Source organism: Cannabis sativa, chromosome 6 (assembly GCF_029168945.1).
Source record: "Cannabis sativa cultivar Pink pepper isolate KNU-18-1 chromosome 6, ASM2916894v1, whole genome shotgun sequence".
NCBI classification, from domain to species: Eukaryota; Viridiplantae; Streptophyta; class Magnoliopsida; order Rosales; family Cannabaceae; genus Cannabis; species Cannabis sativa.
Genome location: NC_083606.1, coordinates 600,855 through 622,586, shown reverse-complemented (window position 1 = coordinate 622,586; position 21,732 = coordinate 600,855). Strand labels below are relative to the sequence as shown.

The window sequence follows — 21,732 nt, the reverse complement described above, 5'->3', positions numbered from 1 at the left end:
TTTAAAAAAATTAATTAATTATATTTAATTAATTAATATTATAATTAATTAAATTTTTTTAAAAATAAAAATTAATACTTTTGCCGGCGCATTACTGCGCCGGTAAAAGTAGCCAAAAACTATTGGCGCCAACTGTCAGATTGGCGCCAATAGTTTTGCCGGCGCACTATTGCGCCGGCAAAACTTTATCAAAGCAGGTTCATAGCGGATAAGGGCATTTTTTAACACCGGCGCTTATTTTTTACCGGCGTGATTTCTCGCCGGTAAAAAGAAGTTTTACCGGCGCATTTACTTTACGCGCCGGTAAAAAGTCTTTTACCGACCAAGCTTCCCAGATAATCTTTGCCGGCGCACAACTGCGCCGGCAAAGCTTTACCGGCGCAGTTAGTGTACTTTTGCCGGCGCAAAAATGCGCCGACAAAAGTTAGTTTTCTTGTAGTGAAAATAGACACCAAATTTTTCACAAGGAAAACATTTCCCCCAAACTTATACTTTTAGCAACTAAGAGAAATGTTTGTTTTCAATCTCTCTCTCTCTCTCTCTCTCTTCTTTTATACTTGTTCTCAATCTTTTCTTGAACTTTTCTATTGACAACACCGCTCCACAAAAGATAACACCCAATACAATTCAATCCCTTTTTACATGTTTATATGCTCATGATACAAATCTAGGAACCGATAAATAATAATGTGTTCAATTAAGCTCAAACAAGTGTTTAACAATAAAAAGTGAAAGAGGGTAACTAAGGAAAATTTAATCAAGCATATTAATTTGTGGGAATAATCAATATATAGCATCTATCCTATTTACTTTAGTATTAGTTTTGGTGTTTTAGGGCTCTGATTATATAATTACACACCATCGGTTTGTTTTTGTTTGAATGAAATTAATATGCTTTTCTATAATATATATCTGATCGATGCTAATTAGTTGTCTAATCTATTTTCGAGGGTGTCTAATATATTTACTCAACTTGTTAGTCTAATCTGATAATCTAATGGCAGAGATGGCAGAGGTGGTTGATGAAATTAGGGAAGGCAAATGTTTGTTAGCAGCAGACACACAGAAAAAAGAAACAGATTTATCATCCCATGAAGAAGAAGAAGATGATGATTATGACTCTCAAGATGAAGATGACAACGATTTTATTATTGTTGAAGATGAAAGGATAACGAGAGCAAGGTATTATTATTATTATTATTATTATTATTTTTAATTGCTTTTCTCTTTTTCTCTTTTTATGAATAGTGTTATACTGATTATTATTAGGGAAAATAAAGCTAAACTACCACCAAACACAAACTTATCATACTTATCCGATGAAGATGATGAATTTGAACAAGATTGGGCCATTGTTCACAAACAACTCCTTCAAACTGATGTATGTACTATTCTTGTTTCTAGATCTCTCTTTCTCCAATTCTACATTCATTATTAGATCTAATATTAATTCTTCTAATCTATATTTAGGGTTTTCATGTTGATTACCTTCCTAATAAACACAAAAGGAACTGGTATCAGAAAATCATCATGGGCTGTACTTCATATAAATATACTATTGAAGCAGCTAATTTAGCAGTTGCTGAATATAACAAACTTCAGGTACATTTGTTTTGCTTCATTAATATAATGAGTTTATTATTTATTGATATTTGTTTGTATTGATTTTTTATATGTATATGTAGGGTGTTAATTTGGAGATTAGGGAGATTATAAATGTCATAATAAGAGGATTCGATTATTATTATCTTACGCTGGAATGTACGGATGGAAAGTACTATGAAGTTCAGGTCTTAAAAATGGGCCCCAAAGTTGATTTGGACATGTTTAGGCCTGCTAAACATTATCCAAGGCCAACGACAACAACAACAACTACATCAGAAGAAAAAGAAGTAGAAGCAGCAGCCTAGAACAATGGCTGTGTTGGAAGTCTTTGTTAGCTATTCCAATCGATGTTTTCTATTTTTTTTTTTTTTGGTTGCTTTTGGAGTGTAAGAACTTATCACTTTGACTTTTTTCATCTTTCAATTAGTTTTTGTTAAATTTTGAATTCATAATCCAAATCGTTATTAACACCAGTCTCCTCAAATGAAATGTATTAAATTATACCACCATATATAAGGAACCATATATGGTTTGTTTTGTTGCACAACAAAAAAATGGTTGTGATATTTTCACATTACTTTTTGCTATTGTTGTCATCTAATACTCATTAATTTATTAAAAAAATATAAAATAATAATAATAAAAAAAAATATAAATTTAATAATAATACAAGTAAATGAGCATGTTATTTAAAATATAATAATAAAATATTAAAAATGAGATAATAATAAATATAAAAGAATAACATTTATTGTTATCTAAATTTTGATTATTTTTTGTTATGTGATATATTTGCATCATGATTTAGTACATTATTGGATTAGATTTTTAACAAAGTGAGTTATATTTGCATTTCCGACAATTATTTGTATTTTTATTATTAGAGATGCTCTAACTCTTTTGATGGTGAAAATACTATTAATAAATAGGTTAATTAAGATTTTTGTTCTTTGAACTTTGACATGTACCAAATTATGCTTTTTGAACTTTTCATGTCGTTGAAAATTTCATGTGAACTATTGAGATTGTTGAATTTAAAAACTTTTGTCTAATTTCATTCAATTTTGCTAATATGACAATTGCCCATATTCTAAATCGTGCCATTCGAATTTTGATATTTACAAAATCGTGCCCCAATTTTTACTTGTACCGAATTGTGCCCTCTAAATTTTTATCAACGTCAGACTTTCTTTACGTAAAATTTGACAAAAGTCTTTAAATCCAACAATCTTAACAATTCGAGGAGAATTTTTAACGAGCAGAAAAGTACCAGGGGCATGATTTAATACATGTCTTCAGAAGACGAAAATCTAAATTAGCCTTATATTTAAGGCTAGATACAGGTGGATAAGATAATCATTTATGCTCACATGTACGGTAAGTATATAAAACTCACAACCAATCTTGATATTCACATCCCAAATTAACATACCTCAAATTCCTCTTTATTTCTAAAAATTGAGAAAAATAGACACCAGATTTTTCACAAGGAAAACATTTCCCCCAAACTTATACTTTTAGCAACTAAGAGAAATGTTGTTTGTTTTCAATCTCTCTCTCTCTCTTCTTTTATACTTGTTCTCAATCTTTTCTTGAACTTTTCTATTGACAACACCGCTCCACAAAAGATAACAGCCAATACAATTCAATCCCTTTTTACATGTTTATATGCTCATGATACAAATCTAGGAACCGATAAATAATAATGTGTTCAATTAAGCTCAAACAAGTGTTTAACAATAAAAAGTGAAAGAGGGTAACTAAGGAAAATTTAATCAAGCTCGGCTTGAAAGGCACAATCGGTCTAATAATTGACTAAATCACTTTTCTAGTCATATATCATTTATCATTCACCTCAAATAGTAAGCAAGCAAGTTCTAAAATTTTTCTCAACCAACTTTCCACATTTCACATTTAGTATGTATAAACCAACTTCAATTGCTAGAAATTTACCAATTATGATTACATGTTTAATAAAGTACAAAATTGAAGTTAATTTGAAGGGGAATTTGTGCTTGGAGGACACAGACAGTGACACTACAATGTAGAGTCGTGGCCCACCTGCTAATCTGACGAAAAATAGGGTTTTAACCCAAAGCTATAAAATGACTTCTTTTTCAACACTTAGGAATATACAATTAAGGAGGGAGAAAATCACTGCAAGAAAAAATATTTACAATAACACTCAAAAAGTGTAATTAAATATATTTTATAATAACTGTTAAGATAACTTATGTAATTATATTTTCACATGTTATTAAATAGCATATTATAACAATATTTTAGTGTTATAAATTATAAATAGTTAACATTAATTTAGTTCATTATGTTACATTCACTAATAACATTTTCAAAATGTAATCTTATAGGTTTTTTTTTTTTTTTTTTTTTTTTTTTTTATAAAGTTATATCATTGATAATCAAATAGCATCCGCAATTACAATATTACGCAAAGAAGAGGGAGCAGTAGACTCCAAATAGATTCGATCTGACGAAAAACAAGACCCCCTAGCAATACTATGGGCAGCCTTATTTGCAGAACGATTAACAAAAGAAACTTGAACATTATTTAAAGAATTCAAAATTAAACGACAATCCTCCACCAATAAACCAAATTGAGATGGCATATGAATAGAGCTTTGGATAGCTTGGACAGCAACTAAAGAATCTGATTCAACGACCACCTTACCCCATCCTTTGTTCTTAATCCAGCTTAGCGCCTCCTTGATACCAATTATCTCGGCAATCTCAGGGAGAACATAGCCTGTCCTACTTCCTGAAACACCTTCAATAAGAGCACCAAAACAGTCCCTAGCAATGTACCCGAAGCCAAACTTCTGCTGATCTTCGAATATAGCTCCATCGACATTTACCTTGATTGTTGATTGATCTGGTTTTTGCCACAATTTGTTTCCAAGAGCAGCACCCGTAGCAAAATAAGCAATGGGTGACTCGAAATTAACAACTTTCCATTGATCAAGGACTAGCCTAGCCGACTTCACTACTTCCTTAGCATTTCGACTTTTATTCTGCCAAATCAACTCATTTCGAGTTGTCCAAATACTCCAACTGATCATAGCCGCATCCAACATACACTCCTCTTGATTACACCGGCGGCCGAAAAACCGACGAGCAAAGGCATCGTCTGCACCAGCAGCAGGGACTACCACACCAGAAAAAAACCAGCAGGAGCGCGCAAAACTACAACCCAGCAGCACATGAAAAATTGATTCTTGATCCCTGCTACAAAATGGACACAGAAGATCAACGTTGACATGTTTTGTTTGAAGCTGAAGCTTGGTTGGAAGACAACCAGAGCAAGCACGCCACAAGAAATGGCGAACCTTAGGTGGAACAGGAAGCTGCCATAGCTTTTTCCAACTATTCTCCTCGTCCAAGAACAACCAATTACCTCTGTCCGATTGAAGCTTCTTATACGCACTTTTGACTGAGTAGTGCCCAGAAGACTCAAGATTCCAACACCATGTATCTCTCGCCACAGAATTACTGAGCTGAATATTTAAAATTAAGCTACAATCCCTTTCCAAAAACATATCAGCAAGGACTTCAAGATCCCAAGTCCTTTCCCCAACAACCATGAGACTATCAACAGTTTTATCCACAAGCCCCTGGTTTTCAGTTGTAACATAAGGATTTGTAGCATGAGGAAGCCACGGATCCTTAAGAATGTTCACTGAAGTACCAGCAGCAATAGAAACTCTTGCACCCTCCTTAACCAGACCCTGGGCAGCCCAAATGCTTCTCCAAATAAAACTGGGATTTTGGCCCAGCTTAGCATTAAGGAAAGACCCATTAGGATAGTACCGGGCTTTAAAAATTCTTCCAACAAGCGAGTTTTCTCTAGTAAGAAGTCTCCATCCTTGTTTACCCAAAAAAGAGAGATTATAATCACGAAGATCGCGAAATCCTAATCCCCCATTATTCTTATGTTGACAAAGACGCTTCCAACTTACCCAATGAACACCCTTACTTGTGCTATTCGCTTGAGACTTCCACCAAAATTTTGCCATCATTCCTTCAAGGCTTGAGCATATTTCTTTAGTCAAAAGAAACACACTCATGGCATAACTAGGCAAAGCTTGAGCCACCGACTTTATCAACCCCTCCTTTCCCGCCTTAGAGAGAAACCTCGTCTCCCAACTAAAAATCCTCTTTTTCATCTTTTCCTTCAAGAAACCCAAGATAGCATTCTTGTTTCTTCCCATAATACAAGGAAGACCCAAATAAAAACTATCATCAGTCGCCTCTCTCAACCCCATAAGCCCACACATCCTACTACGCACATCCATCGAAGTATTCTTACTGAAAAACACTGAAGACTTTGCAAAATTAACTTGTTGGCCCAAGGCTAGTTCATATGAATGAAGAAGACGAATAACATTCTGTGCCTCTATGTCATTAGCTTTGCAATACACATAACTATCGTCGGCGAAAAGCATATGAGACACCATAGGAGCCCCCCTAGCTACCCGACACCCAGATAAGAGCTGATGCCTCTCATAATGTTTCAATAATGAAGAAAGACCCTCGGCACAAATCAAGAACAAGAACGGGGAGAGTGGATCGCCTTGACGCAAACCTCTACCAGGAGTGATAGGACCCATTGTATAACCACCATGAGTGACATTATAAGTAACCGTTGATACACAAAACATGATGAGTTGGACCCAATGAACATTGAACCCCAACCGAAGCAACATTTTTTCAATAAAAGCCCATTCTACGCGATCGTAAGCCTTGCTCATATCAAGTTTGATGGCCATGTACCCCTCCTTACCATTTCTTTTTCTCTTCAAATAATGCATGATCTCAAAAGCTATCATGATATTATCCGAGATTAAACGACCCGGGATAAAAGCACTTTGATTATCGGAAATGACCATAGGCAACACTTGTTTGATTCGATTCGCCATGACTTTCGAAATAACCTTATACAAGACATTACATAAGGAAATTGGCCTAAGGTTCGTCATAACTTCGGGGTGTTTCTTCTTTGGAATAAGAACTACATTTGTACAATTTAGCTCTCTTGGAAAAGAACCCGTAACAAAGAACGTTTGCACAAATTTCACAATATCTCCACCAACAATATTCCAACTCTTTTGATAAAAGCCAGGCGACATTCCATCCGGACCCGACGATTTATCGGGATGCATTTGAAACAGAGCATGTCGAATCTCATCCTCCAAAACAGGCTCTAACAGCCGCCTGTTGTCTTCATTTGATAACACTGCTGAGGTGCAATTAACCACCTCAGAAACATCAACATTTGAAGCCGTAAATAACTGAGAGAAATACTCAGTAATCACCGTGGGCAAGCCTCCTTGCCAGTCAACCCAGTCCCCTTCATCACTTCTTAATCTCTGGATCAAATTCCCTCTTCTCCTTGCTGAAGCTATGGCATGGAAATACTTAGAATTATTATCCCCCTCTCTAAGCCACATTTGTTTACTCCTCTGCTTCCAAAAAATTTCCCTTTGCAACAAAATATCATTCAACTTCACAGTAGCAAGCTTATGATTTTCTATAGACAAAGCATCCCGACCCCTCTTCCACCTTTTAATCTCCATTTTGCACTCTTTTAATCTCTTAGAGAAATTACCCGAATACACAGATCCCCATTCCGAAAGTTTCTCGCCACAAACTTTTAATTTTTCAATAATGGACAGCAAAGGATCAACATTCCAACTTTCTTCTATAATCTTCATACACAAAGGTTCTTTCAACCATGAATTTTCAAACCGGAATCTCCGATTAGAAGCAGCCATAATTTTGTTATCAATAACCAAATGTATAGGACAATGATCGGAAGTGGAAACTTCTAAATTAAAAAGTTTAGCAAGAGGAAAGATATCTAACCAAGCTTGGTTCACCAAAGCGCGATCGATACGAACCTCCACCCAATCTGAAGAACCACGGCCACGTTCCCATGTAAATGGGTAACCATTGAGCTCCATATCATAGAGACCGCATTCACCCAACGCTTCATTAAAACCATCAACTAACCAACTAGGATAAGGATTACCTCCCCTTTTATCGTCTTGGGAAGTAACATTGTTAATGTCCCCAATAATGCACCAAGGTAAGTTTGATTTGTTTTTCAGCTCCCCCATCAACTCCCAAGTTTTCTTTCTTAAACTTCTATTTGGTTCTCCATACAACCCCGTCAAACGCCATTCACCTTGATCGTGACCACAGACCACCACATCAATAAACGTTCTCCCATATCCCAACACCTTAACTTCATCTTCAACTCTCCAAAGCAAAGCCACCCCTCCACTCCTTCCTTGAACATCCACCGAAAGAGCCCCTTCAAACCCAAGCAAAACCCGAACCTTCTCCACCACTTCTTTTCTTGCCAAAGTTTCACATAAAAACAAGAAATTGGGTTTCTTTTGGATCACAAGATCCTTAATGAATTGTTGAGCCCATAGGTTCCCAAGCCCATGGCAATTCCAAGCCAAAATGCTCATGATGACTGGTGGGCCTGAGAACCAAGGCCCACCTTTAAAACGTTTTTTGGAACAGCACCCTCCTCTATAATAGAGCCCACGTTTGGCCCATACTCATCCACCTCATGCACAACTATCTCAGCCCCCATACGCCTCCTCTTACTGTCATAGATCAAGAGAGAATCTTCCTCATTAAATGCCTCCTCATCACCTACAGCTACACTAATTTGTCTCCTCCCACTATCTTGGGTAATCACTACACCTTTCTCTCTCCCATCAACTCCTTTATTACTTCCTGATATTATGGGATTATGATATCCTCTAGAATCACTCCTATCAATATCCATAATTTTAGGATTCACCATAACTCCATCACCATCAACAGAATTTTTTGAACCGCCACCACCACCATCAAGACCACCGTCCTCCTCCCTGCCCGTTCTAAGCCATTGAGCACCAATCAAGTAGTTCTTCTTCTTCAATTGAGCTTTAATCCCAATCCCATAAGGCTTTACCATTTGTTCCAACGGCTGGTCAAATCTCCTTGGACAAAATCTTTCAGAATGTCCTATTATTCCACACACAAAGCAAAATGTGGGAAGGTGCTCATATTGAAAATTCGCCCAAATCCACTCACCATTTTCTTTGCACAATTTCATTCTCCTCTTCAATGGTTTAGTAATATCAATTGTCGATCTAACACGCAAGTAATCACGCCAAAGACCATTGAAATTCTTAGGATCGGTTTTCACAAAACTGCCAACATAATCACCGGCTCTACGAACCACTTTTTCAAACATAAATCCGGACTTCAAATCATGAATTTGAACCCAGAAATCGATCTTATTTAACAGCACACTTCTCGGATCCTCGCCTTTTTTCAATCTATGAAAAACCAGTGGACATTTGTTGAAAGTCCATGGACTTCCATCAATAACAACTTGAACATCAAGTTCATGGTAGAATTGAAAGAGATACCGGTTAGTATCCAACTCCTTGATGAACACTCCCTTCCCAGGTTGCCAAAGGGACGCCATCATATGCCTCATTGCATCAAAATCAAGTGTCCGGCCAATAAGAAACTTACCCACCAAGCACCATCTATCATCAAAAATCGCCTCCTCTCCGTCCTCATCACCACCAATTAACACTTCCTCCTCTTCATCCTCCAAACTGATCTGCCCGTACTGTTCATTGAGATCAAACCCACCCCGACTGCTTGACGCCATCAGAAAAGACAAACAACCTTAGAGACAAAAGAAAATCAACCTTAGATACAAAGAAACATACCACACATGTCACAAGACAAGACCTAATCTTATAGGTTTTAATTACATGTTATATATGAAAAAATATTATATTTTAATGTTGTTATAATTGCTTAACAATAACTATTGATTAATGTTACAATTTCTTAATGCCAACACTTTGTTGATGTTAATTTTTTATTTTCTTTTAATATTTTTAGAATAAAATTATTAAATCAAATAATAACTATTATTTGTCACAAATAAAATTTAATGTGATTAAAATTTGATAAAATCTAATATAATTCATATATGTCAATTAAAATATCTAATATATGTGTCACAAATGAAATAGTTCCAAATACAAACATAATAAAAACTCATTGTGTAATGTAATGTCTAATGAGTTTAATAAAAGATAATCGATAATATTTGCTTGTCCCTTTTGCCGCTGTGAGGAATCAATTCACCATGTGCTGGTTCTGTGTTCTTTTGCTAAGTCTTGCTGGAATTGGTCTGCAATTGATATGGGGACTGTTGTTGCTGCTAGTTTCCATGACTGGTTTGTAGAGCTTTTATCCCATGGTCGAGCAGAATTGGTGGAGGAGGCAATCATGGTACAAGAAATGTTATTTTTACCAGTACAGTTCGCTACTGCGTTTTTACCAAGCGCATTTCGCAAACCGCGCTGGCAAAGAGATCAAAGTTTTACCAACGTACATTTGCAGTGGCTAAAATCTAACTTTTATCAGCACATTTATGCGCTGGGAAAAGTCTTTTTTGCTAGTGCTTTTCATTTTATGTTGGCAAAAGTTCTAATACCAACATTGATTTGCTAACCTTTTTTGCCAACACATCATAGGTAAATTTTATTTTACCAGCGCAATACCAACTTTTGCCAGCACCAAAATGTGCTGGCAAAAATGACATTTGTTGTAGTGGTGGCTTGTTCTATAAGGAAGGCCTGAAACAACCTGTTATGGAATACGAAGAAGCCTACTGCTGCAGCTGATGTAGACATAGAAAAAAGAAAATAGCCCAAGATAGATCAAGTTGGACATAACTCATCAATAGTATCAAGCCTATCAATTATGTATAGATTTCATCAGAACCTATCAATTAGCATGATGGCTTACTTACTTAACAAATTACCAAAAAATGAACAATAGATTAATAAAAAAAGCACAAGAAAAAGGATAGGCTTAAGCCTATTAATATGAATCAAAAATATAATTGAAATCCACACAAACCCCAAGTACAGAATTACAAAATCATGTTACTTACTACTAGCTAGCTAGCCGAGGTTGATGGCAAGTTCTTGGTGAGGTAGTGTTTGGTATTTTTAGAAAAGTGAGTTCTTCAAGCAATTTGTGCTTGAAGAATACAGGAAAGAAGGAAATATTAAAGAGAGAAATATTTTAAAAGAATACAAACAACTCTTCCATTTGCATTCGTGTATTATCGTCTTGTTAAATTTATTTCTTTCTGAGTGAATTTCTAGCTATAACCTCTAGTGATTATCTTCATTACAATCAAGGTTAAAGGACACCTTTGAACATCCTAACATTCTCTCTTTAGTACCTTGAGGCGAGCAGAAGAATTCAAAGAGAATCTGTTGGAACTTTTGTGAAATTGTGTAAAAATGAAAAGTGAAGTGTGTGAATGATTGGAGTTCCACATGGGATAGGAACACTTTAATTAGAAGTGTATATGTAGTGCATGTTTGAGGACTCACACATTGGACCACCACACACGCGCGCCGCCGCCGTCCGACCGACCAATCTGTGGCGGCAGGTGAGGTGTAATTTAATTTTTTAAAGAAAAATTATTTAATTAAATAAAAATTTATTTTTTATTTATTAATTAATTTTAACGTTAAATGAAGTAGTAAAAAGTAATCAGTCAATGATCCTCTTTTTATTGTCATGATCCAACTCCTTCACGATTACATTACCGTTTTCTTATCGTTTAATCTTAGATCGACTTCTCTATATAAATCGTATTAGAACAACGGTACAGGTACATCCTTTTCAACAACAAAAAAATAATTCTTTCTCCCTTACGATTTTTCTCAAAACAAAATTTAGGGTGTAATCGAACGATATAGTTCGGTGCAGAACATATCGTATACAGAGACTGTTTTATCCCGAGGACGCCGTAGTTGCTAAACTGTTGTGCACATTTCGGACAGAGTCGCAAAACGTTTTAAAAAAAACAACACTATCTGCGACTCAACCAGAATCTTCTATCGGCAATTCGTTTCAGTTTCATTGTTTTAAATTCAGTATAACAGAATCAGGGACAGACCCATTCACAATAATGTGGGGCTATAGCCCCCACTAACAAAAATACAACTTTTTAAAAAATTAAATGTAAATTTTTTAATTTAATAATTATAAACCAAAATAGTAGAATAGCCCCATAAAATTAGATAAATTTAATAAGAGTTATTATAATGTAATTATAAATATTTTTTTATGATAAATAACCCCCACAAAGTAAAAATCGTGGGTCCTGAACAGAATCCATAAGAAGAGAGAAAATAGAAAGGTTCGGTTCTTTTTTTCTTTTTTTCTTTGAATTTGTTCTTCGTAAATGGTCTCAATTTTGATTGAGGTTGATATTATGGTGTGAATCTCCAATTTTCTGTATAGCAAAAGAAACCCTAGGAACAAAGGATTTGTAACCCAAACAAATATTTCTCCATTTTATGGTTCACTTCTTTTTTTTTTTTTTTGAATGTTTGCTTAATTTGCTTCAATTTATTCTTCGTGAATCTCCAATTTTAGTTTGATTGTTTTTTGTTTTGAGTTAATACATTTATTTCAAATCAATAGCCTAGCCCTAATAACCTACGTTGTTTTGATCCGATAATTGAGAAATATATTGTAATACTTAATTTGTGGGAATAATCAATAGGATCTATATATCCTAATAAGTATTAGTTTAGGTTTACTTAATTTGTTTGTCTAATCTGATAATCTAATGGCAGAGATGGCAGATGTGGTTAAAGAAATTAGTGATGGTAAATCTTTGTTAGCAGCAGACACAGACAAAAAAGAAACAGATTTATCATCCGATGAAGAAGATGATGATGACAACGATTTTATTCTTGTTGAAGATGAAAGGATAACCAAATCAAGGTATTATTATTATTATTATTATAATTATTATAATTAATTGCTTTTCTTATGATTAGTGTTATACTTATTATTATTAGGGAAAATAAAGCTAAGTTACCACCAAACACAAAATTTTCATACTTATCCGATGAAGATGATGAATATGAACAAGATTGGGCCATTGTTCACAAACAACTCCTTGAAACTGATGTATGTACTATTCTTATTTCTAGATCTCTCTTTCTCCAATTCTACATTCATTATTAGATCTAATATTAATTCTTCTAATCTATATTTAGGGTTTCCATGTTGATTACCTTCCTAATAAACACAAAAGGAACTGGTATCAGAAAATCTTGGGCAATTCTTGTTGTAAATATACTATTGAAGCAGCTAATTTAGCCGTTGCTGAATATAACAAACTTGAGGTACTCTTGTTTTGCTTCATTAATATATGATAATGAGTTTATTATTTGTATTGATTTTCTATATATGTGCAGGGTGCTAATTTGGAGATTACAGAGATTATAAATGTGATACAAATAGGATTCGATTATTATTATCTTACACTGCAGTGTACGGATGGAAAATACTACGAAGTTAAGGTATTCTTACAAATGAGTCCCGAAATTGATTTGGAAATGTTTAGGCCTGCTAAACATTATCCAAGACCAACAACAACTACTACTACATCAGAAGAAAAAGAAGAAGCAGCAGCCTCCGACTAGAACAAAGGCTTCCAACCGTTGTTAGTTAATTCGATCGATGTTTTCTTCTTCTTTTGTTAGTTATCACTTTGGCTTTTTTTATCTTTCAATTTGTGGTAATAGTTTCGGAGACATGAATTTAGTTGATGAATCCTACTACTCAAACTTTGAATTCATAATCCAAATCGCCATCAACATTAGCGACAGAACTTCTCATATGGTTTGTTTTGTTGCACAAAAATTTGGCACAAATTTGTGACATTGTTATATCATGTTTTGTTATTATGCTTCAATATAAATAACCGTTGTTAGGTTCTCTACTTATCGGTTATCTCCATAAGTAACGACAGTGACCCAAAATCATTGTTAGGTTCCCTACTTGCCAATTATCTCCATAGATAACGACAATGACCTGGAATTGTTGTTAGGTTCCCTACTTGTCGGTTATCTCCATAGATAACGACAGTGACCCAGAACCATTGTTAGGTTCTCTACTTGTTGGTTATATCCATAGATAACGACAGTGACCTAGAATCGTTGTTAGGTTCCCTACTTGCCGTTTATCTCCATATATAACGACAGTGACCCAGAACTGTTGTTAAGTTTCCTACTTGTCGATTATCTCCATAGATAATGGCATTAACTTGGAACCGTTGTTAGGTTCCCTACTTGCTAGTCATCTCCATAGATAACGACAGTGACCCAAGATCGTTGTCAAGTCTCTACTTGTCAGTTATCTCCATAGATAACGACAGTGATCCGGAACGGTTGTTAGGTTCCCTACTTGTCAGTTATCTTCATAGATAATGACAGTGACATATATGGATGTCGGATTAGGGAATCGACTTGTCTTATTAGGCAATGTGATATATGGATGCCAAGTTAGGGTATCGACTGACCTTATTAAGTAATGAGATTTATGAATACTATGGAATAATTTTTAGGTTGCCTAATTTAACAACGTCAGTAACATTTGATTATCAATTTTGAATATCAAGGTGATTTTATTAAACAACGACAAGTACATTAGTATACTAGGTGAGGTATTAAAATTACTTTGTTAGGAAAGTGGTGAGAATAATTATATGAAGTAACAGATATAGTTATTATTATTGACTGGTAATTGTGTATAACCGTATATCTTTATATTGACATTCATTATGTTTGAATATATGTACTGACCCAAATTTAAATATATGAGTAATGTATGATTATTTGATTCTGATGTGAGTTTACTTGCTAATATTGTGTGGTGAATTATATGATTGTTTTTATTACTTTTCTTGCTGAGTCCTTGTGACTCACGAGTATTATGTGGTGCAGGTAATAGGTAGAAACATTTGGACAATTATGAGAAAAGAATCTTCTCCAACAAGTGTACATATCGGCTTATCTTTATGAACCGCTAGCTTCTCCCACAACAACCAATTAATACCTGGGCCATTACTACTTGCCCGCCACCAATACTTACACATGATTTGCTCCATTTCAGAACAAAGCTTAAACGGAAGCAGAAAAATACTCATAGCATAACTAGAGAGAGATTGAGCGACAAATTTCAAAAGGACTTCCTTTCCCGACTTAGAGAGCCACTTTTCGTCCCAACTTTCCACTTGCTTATGCATTTTTTTTTGTTAAGGAAACCCAAAGTAATAATTGTATTCCTGTCCATAGTATTAGGAAGACCCAAATACAAACTTTTATCACCTGTAACCCACATCACTAAAATTTCCTAAACTCGAGCACAGTTTATCTCTGAGGTATTAGTGTTAAAAAGGATAAAAGATTTAGCAATATTCGCCTGCTGTCCTGAAGCTTGTTCAAACTTTGTCAGGAGCTCCATAATCTTGGCCGCCTCTCTTTCATTGACTCGACAATAAAGATAACTGTCACCTAGCCACATTACACCCATAAAGCCACTTATTTGTTTCACACTTCTTGATAAGCCCAAAAAAACCTCTAGCACACAATATAAAAAGATACGGAGAGAGAGGATCTCCTTGTCGAAAACCACATGTAGGGATAATAGGACCAAGACTTTAACCACCGTGGCTAATCCAGTATTGAACAATTGAAACACATCCCATAATCAATTTCACCCAATACCGATGAAAACCCAATACGATTAGCCAAAACTTTTGTGATGACCTTACAAAGAACATTATAAAGAGCAATAGGACGAAGATCCCCCATGACCGTCAAATTCTTCTTCTTCGAAATAAGGACCAAGTTTGTATCATTCAACCTATCTGGCATCACACAAGAGGTGAAAAAATTCCTAACCAATAAAATGATATTTGTTCCCACAACTGATCAATAACGCCCTAGAGATTTGTCAGGATGCATTTGAAACAACGCCCCTTTAACCTCTTTATCTGAAACAACTTTCAATAAGACCAAGTTATGATTAGTCGTAAAATACCCGAAGGAATGCAATCAACAATCTCCTGCCACTGAACTGGAGATGATGAACAAATATTGAAAAAAAAAAACTACCATGACCTCCCCTAAGCCATGCTCCCAGTCAATCCATTGACCCATGGAATTTTTCAGTTGGTGAATTGTATTATTCTTTCATCTAGCCGTGGCCTTAGAGTGAAAATACTTCGTGTTTCGATCTCCGTCTTTGAGCCACAATTGCTTTGATCTCTGGCACTAAAGAGCTTCCCGTTGATCCAGAATTACTGTTAGATTCTTCTTTACTTTGTCAAACTGCTAACAAGAGACCTTATCACACCTGTTAGCAGCAATCCTTGCTTTAAAATTTCTAGTAATTTCTCCTCCCCAATCCATTAACTTCTTCCCACAAGTAGCAACCTTCACATTGATTTTTAATTTTTTATTTATAATTTATTTTTATTAGTGTCAAAAATATTAAAATTTATTTAGCAATTAATTCTTTTTGTAAGGACTTCATCAATTAATTTTTTATGGTCAATAAATTTGAAGTTTTGTTGCCAAAAGGAATTTTTGACACTCAAAATGGTTTTATTCTAGATCGTTTGATTTCTAATTATACTATGGTGTCGTAAGGTTTATGGGATGGAAGGGTCGTGACTTTAAAGCTTAATATGAGTAAAGCGTATGATAGGATGAAGTAGAGTTATCACAACTTTATACTTCAAAAATTTGACTTTTTAGTTCCCTTTCAACATAGAAGTATCAAGTTGTTCATGGTGATCATTGAATTGGGATTATTAGTATTTTGAATTTCAATTTATCATATTCTTACTTGATTATTAAATAATTAACTCAAAGGACTTCTTTCGATTAGTCTACAATCTTATACCCAAGTAATCTTGATAAATTCAGATCATGACTTAATAATTAATCTCAAAACACTTTAATATTAAGTTACTAACAAATGAGTTTATTATTGACTTTGAATTATACATTATAAAACTTTGCCAATGTATGAGCATGTTGAGAATGTACACTTTACTATTAAATTTTACTTTACATTGATTGATTAATCTCATCCTCATTAATGTTAATTAAACAACAACAAAAACTAAATTAAAATAATAATATGTAAATAATCATGTTGGTCATTAACAAACAACCCCAATTTCCAACAGAAAAAGTGTTTTAAAGGTTTGAGTAAAGGCCACCGGAAAGGGCTCCGAGAATCGAGTAATTTCTCTCAGGCACCACTTTCAAACCCGAAAATTCGAAAAACACCTGTTAAGAGACATAGAAAGAATGTTGTTATTTTGTCAAGAGACAAGAATTGCAACAAAGAAACTAAGGTAGTGTTCGGTAACGATTACAAACACAATTTTCTGATTAATTAATCAAAAACTATGAACAAACTATAAAATTTTGTTAAGAGAAATTAGAGAAAAAAAAACGAAAAACAAAATGGTTCCCGAACAAATGTGCCTTAAACTAAACTAAACATTACCTTCATCAGCTTGATATTTGTTCTTGTCATCTCCTGCATATGCGAGTAAATTGTACTTGGGATTCCACTCGACGCTATTCATGGCGGCCCGACAAGGAATTTGATGGACTGTTTTTCCAGTTTGAGCGTTTGACTGTTTGTTTATAAGAGAAATAATATTGTCATACATAATCCTATCTAATTGCTTTTAAAAGAAAAATCTTGTTTAATCGTAAACAATATAAAAGCTTACTATGTCGATGAACAAGTCCTCGCTAGCTGAAGCAATATATTCACCGGTATGGTTGAAGCTTATTGTCCTTACAGGCCATCTGGATTAAGATAAAAAAACAAAACAAAACAAAAATGGTGAGCAAACATTCATTATATATAAGGTTTTGATTCTTATTTTGGGGAAGAAGCTTACTCGAGTTTCGTAAATGTTCTCACACAAAGCATTTCCGAGATATCCCACAAACTGACTAAAGAATCAGCACTTCCAACCGCGAAATATCTGTAAAATTTAAGGACAAAAGAAAATGTTTTATTTCGATGAGTAAACAGCTAAGCAAAATAAAGAATAGGATAGCTTTGTCGGATACCTTCCGGTTGGGTCAATTGCAATGCAATAACAACCGGCTGTATGGGCCATAAGAGTGTCAAGTGGTCGAAGAGATGGGTATGATAGAACTTCGACAGTACCTAAATAGTGTAACAAAGTTAAATCATATAAACCATTCCAGTAAACAGACAGAAGAAATACTTGAATATTCTCATAACGAAAAATTGCTCACCGTTTCCAGTTGTTAGAAAGAACATATCACCCTTCATGTTCCAAGCTATCTCATTTACCTGGAAAATAAGAAAAAGTATCAATCCAGTTTAGTAAAACATTGTCACTAACATAAAGCTGAGAGAGAAAAGTGCTAAGTAGCCTTTACTTCGAATTACCTCATAATTAAACTTGCGCTTATGAATTGACTTAAATTTTCGAACATCCAAAATCGTTAATTCATCATCCTACAACATTTTAGATATCAAATGATGATCTGAAATACCACTAAAAAATGCAACATGCTTTTATTTTTCAGATAATAACTCGAGATTCCAACATCAGGTTGTAGAAACATACCCTATTGCCAACAGCTATGTGCGTGCCATCAGGTTTGTAAGTGATGTTAATGTTCTCCCCGCTAAGTTCTGCCTGTTGTGAGCATTTCCCACCTGCGGAACCAAAACAACCATTAAGGCATCTCCAGCAACATAAATGGGAACACATACGAAAATAAGAAGGAATCACTTACTACGAGCATCCCATAGACGGACAGTCTTATCTCCTGAAGCAGTTGCAATTAATTCAGCATGTTTGGGATCCCAACATAATTGATCCACACTATCAGTGTGTCCCTTTAGCTCAATATCTTTAGCTTTACCCTGTAAAACAAAATGTAACATAACCCCACCAAACATTTCAATGATAATAAATAAGCATACCTGTTTTAATAAGCAAGAACCAGAGCAAAACCTTTATTATAAAAAGTTAAGGAACTTGTTGACCGACTCTATTGTGCAAAGCTGTGAGTTTTAAGAGTTTTGGAACACAACAGTTGAGAAAGTGTTTCTTTTCACAGATGTATGGTGGTGAGATTTATACTATGATGAGGCCTATCACTCAAACTGTGACTGTGATAATGTATATTCATAGTGGTCCTCTAAACTAGTATAATTCTTGGTTTTCATTGTTCTAATTTGTGATGTTCAGGTACAAGTAACCACTACCCTTTTCTAAACTTTTTTACAGGTACCAAGTTTAGAGAGAGAACTAAGAGAATAACAAGGGCGGCACAGAATTTGTGTGTGTACTGAGCAAGGAGGTGTAATCTACAAGCATTGTAATTCTTTGGTTTCAGATCAAAGAAAGTACATCCAAACTCAATTTACTTGTAAATTTGTAATTGAACCTTGTATATACTTGTGTTCAATTATATTCAAATCTTTGCTACATCATAGCTTTCAGCATCATTCACAATTTTAGGTCATGATTCATTTTGCTGACTTAGTGTTGAAATTTCTGAGTTATAATTACTTGTGGAGCCGACTAACCTAAGCAATCTCGGTACCAAGTTGAGAGAGAGAGAACTAAGAGACGAGGGAGGGCTGCACAGAACTTGTGTGAGTTTGATCACAAGTTTCTCAAGTGAGATAGTTGTAATCCGAAAAAACAGATTTTTTTGAAAAAGAGAAAGCAGCCATTGTCTTAGACTAGCCAATCCCCGTTATGTATTAAGAGCCCTCACTTGTGGCGGAAGAAAACCGTGGTTACAATATTTTAGCGAATAATTACCCTAAAACACACAATAACCAACTATAAACTCACAGAAAATGAAATATGCAAAAAATTTCAATCTCTACATTCCCTACCCAAATCTAAAAATGATAAATCCTCAAAATGTTTGGTTTTGAAAAATTGGTACCGAATGACAAGCATTGTAATTCTTTGGTTTCAGATCAATAAAGCATTGTAATTCTTTGGTTTGAGCATAGCTTTTATTTTCGATTCTTTGCTACATCATAGCTTTTAGCATCATTCACAATTTTAGGTCTTAATTCATTTTGCTGATTTAGTGATGAAATTTCTGAGTTATAATTACTAGTTCATGACTGAGGTGAATGTGATTCACTACATATTATTTATGTTTCTGTAGATATTACCGATTCTCCAAATTACTCAGAAAATGAAACTATTGTCTCTTAAGCAACAAATTAGAACAGAAAAAGTTCAAAGTTCAAAGCTTTAAGAGTGAAATTGAATGGGGAACTTACATGGCCATGGGGTTCGATATGCCAAACCCTAGCAGTTTGATCAACGGAACCGGAGGCGAGCTTAGTTCCGGTGCAATTCCAAGCCACGGAATGAACCTATTTTAATAAATAAAATTAAAATCAATAGAGAAAGAAGATGGATGAGTGAGTGAGTGAGTGAATACCTTTTTCTTGTGACCTTGGTACTCTCTGCTGTGTAGAGTCTTCCATGGAACTGAGTCCTCCGCCATTCTCAAAAAGCTCAGACCTTTGTTAAACCCGTAGAGATCAACAATTGGTGTAGACGAAGGAAAAGTAGAGGGAAAGAAAATATAGAAGGAAAGGAAAGGAAAGGAAAATTGGAGAGATAGAAAAGAGAGTATTTTAGTAACACTTTTGTTTTTAATGTTTTTAATTATAAAAATTTTGTTTTTAAAAATAAAAAATGTATTTTTATTTTTTAATTTTAAAAACAAAAAAATAAAAGTGTATTCTATAAATTTTATTTTTATTTTTATTTGTTGATTTTATTTAAGTTGAGTTCGGAGTTGGGTTTGAAGTTGGGACCGGGGATAGGTCCAAGTCCGAGACTGTATCCAAATTCAGTTTTCAAGATCTAAGTTGGGGTCAGAATACAAAATATTAATTAAAAAAATATGTTTAAAAAAAATTTAAAAGTGATTTTTTCAGTTTTTAAAATTTAGATTTTTAATTAAAAAATTAAAAAGTAAAAACAATTTTATAGAATATGATTTTAGAAAATATTTTTACTTTTCTAATTTTAAAAACAAAAAACTGATTACAAAAAGTGTTACCAAACGCACTCATAGTGTAATCATCATTAATTTGTTTAGTTACATTTTACACGATATTCAGAATTGAAATAAATTAATAGAGAAATGTAACGGAATAAATGAAAAATAATCAGAATTAATATATGTAGAATAATTAGCGGCGAAATTCTTTATATTTTAATTTTTATGCACTTAATTTCTTCATTTTTTGGTAGCAAAACCTATTTACTTTTCTTTATAAATTTGAGGCGTCAATTATATCAGACTTAATATTAATTACATAACCATTATGTGTGTATACATGAAAGTAAAACTTCTCATTTTTTTTTTCTCTTATTTTGTATTTTCTTTTCCACCAAACTTCTCATTTTTTATGTTCTCTCTATTTTTCTCTTCTACAATTTCTTTCTTTCCACTTTTCTTCAAGGCCAAGGGTAAAGGTATGGACAACAAAATGGGTCATATTTAGAGCAACATCTCTAATGGTGAATCATTTCACTAATTAAGTATAGAATCTTCACACTATTCAACTTCAAGAAAATACTAAATTAATGTACACCAAATTTCATATTATTAACAGTGTCAGATATTGAATCTACTTAAAAAAAATTATGTCATATATAAATGGTACTAGACACCATTGTACTGATGTCCAATAATAATACTCATTTTTAATTCTATAATTATTATTCATTAATATTAAACGAACTACGAATAAGACACTAATTATTTGGGCTCGCGTTGTTTGTTCTTTTTCAATTCATCAGTTTAGTAAAGTAGGATCGGTCCTAGGTATAAGTGAGCTAAGCGTGTGCTTAGGAATCACATTGGAGCACAAAATAAAAAATTAAAGAATTTCTTAAAGTTTTATTCAAGTAAAATTAAATATATTGTAAATAATAAATATTCAATGGTATGAGTTTAATTCCATAACACCTTTAAGCCCATACTATTTTATTAGCATATTTGCAATTATTAAGAATACAATTACCTTAAATTTAAACAAGAATGCATAACTTTCCAAAATTCTTTTTTCTCAAATAGAATCTAGTTTATTATTAAAATAATAATAATAGGAAGTAGTTTCCCATTTTCTCAT

General features: G+C 34.0%; 2 protein-coding genes across 5 annotated transcripts; one reads left to right on the top strand and one right to left on the bottom strand.

The window, feature by feature from the left end:
• Nucleotides 1–894: 894 nt before the first annotated feature.
• On the top strand, nt 895–13,821 carry LOC115725501 (uncharacterized). Of its 4 annotated transcripts, none has more exons than XM_061116746.1 (5): nt 904–1,131; nt 12,424–12,468; nt 12,525–12,657; nt 12,747–12,875; nt 12,948–13,819. In XM_061116746.1, the coding sequence occupies exons 1-5, from the start codon at nt 998–1,000 to the stop codon at nt 13,173–13,175; spliced, it is 669 nt and encodes a 222-aa protein (XP_060972729.1). In that variant the 5' UTR covers nt 904–997; the 3' UTR covers nt 13,176–13,819. The 4 variants fall into 4 exon arrangements, with proteins under 4 accessions (XP_060972730.1, XP_060972729.1, XP_060972731.1 ...); XM_061116748.1 differs by having other exon boundaries at nt 913–1,131; nt 12,546–12,657; nt 12,948–13,552; XM_061116747.1 differs by lacking the exons at nt 12,424–12,468; nt 12,525–12,657; nt 12,747–12,875; nt 12,948–13,819 and adding exons at nt 1,270–1,381; nt 1,471–1,602; nt 1,686–2,078 and having other exon boundaries at nt 895–1,182.
• A 2,685-nt stretch (nt 13,822–16,506) lies between these two features.
• On the bottom strand, nt 16,507–20,195 carry LOC115724445 (THO complex subunit 3). The gene is made up of 11 exons (XM_030653732.2): nt 20,025–20,195; nt 19,861–19,956; nt 18,342–18,471; nt 18,170–18,261; nt 17,989–18,057; nt 17,832–17,889; nt 17,640–17,739; nt 17,465–17,551; nt 17,291–17,369; nt 17,059–17,191; nt 16,507–16,835 (listed from the first exon to the last, which is right to left on the bottom strand). The coding sequence occupies exons 1-11, from the start codon at nt 20,088–20,090 to the stop codon at nt 16,798–16,800; spliced, it is 948 nt and encodes a 315-aa protein (XP_030509592.1). The 5' UTR covers nt 20,091–20,195; the 3' UTR covers nt 16,507–16,797.
• Nucleotides 20,196–21,732: the final 1,537 nt, after the last annotated feature.

Bases quoted from the DNA above. Each gene is read 5' to 3' on its own strand.
- LOC115725501 (XM_061116746.1), top strand. From the start codon at position 998: ATGGCAGAGATGGCAGAGGTGGTTGATGAAATTAGGGAAGGCAAATGT. The intron at 1,132-12,423 runs AGATGACAACGA...AGATGATGATGA, and splicing joins GATTATGACTCTCAAGATGA to CAACGATTTTATTCTTGTTG. The intron at 12,876-12,947 runs GTACTCTTGTTT...ATATATGTGCAG, and splicing joins CTGAATATAACAAACTTGAG to GGTGCTAATTTGGAGATTAC.
- LOC115724445 (XM_030653732.2), bottom strand. From the start codon at position 20,090: ATGGCGGAGGACTCAGTTCCATGGAAGACTCTACACAGCAGAGAGTAC. The intron at 18,472-19,860 runs GTAAGTTCCCCA...TTTGTTTTACAG, and splicing joins ATATCGAACCCCATGGCCAT to GGTAAAGCTAAAGATATTGA. The intron at 18,262-18,341 runs GTAAGTGATTCC...TTGGTTCCGCAG, and splicing joins CCGTCTATGGGATGCTCGTA to GTGGGAAATGCTCACAACAG.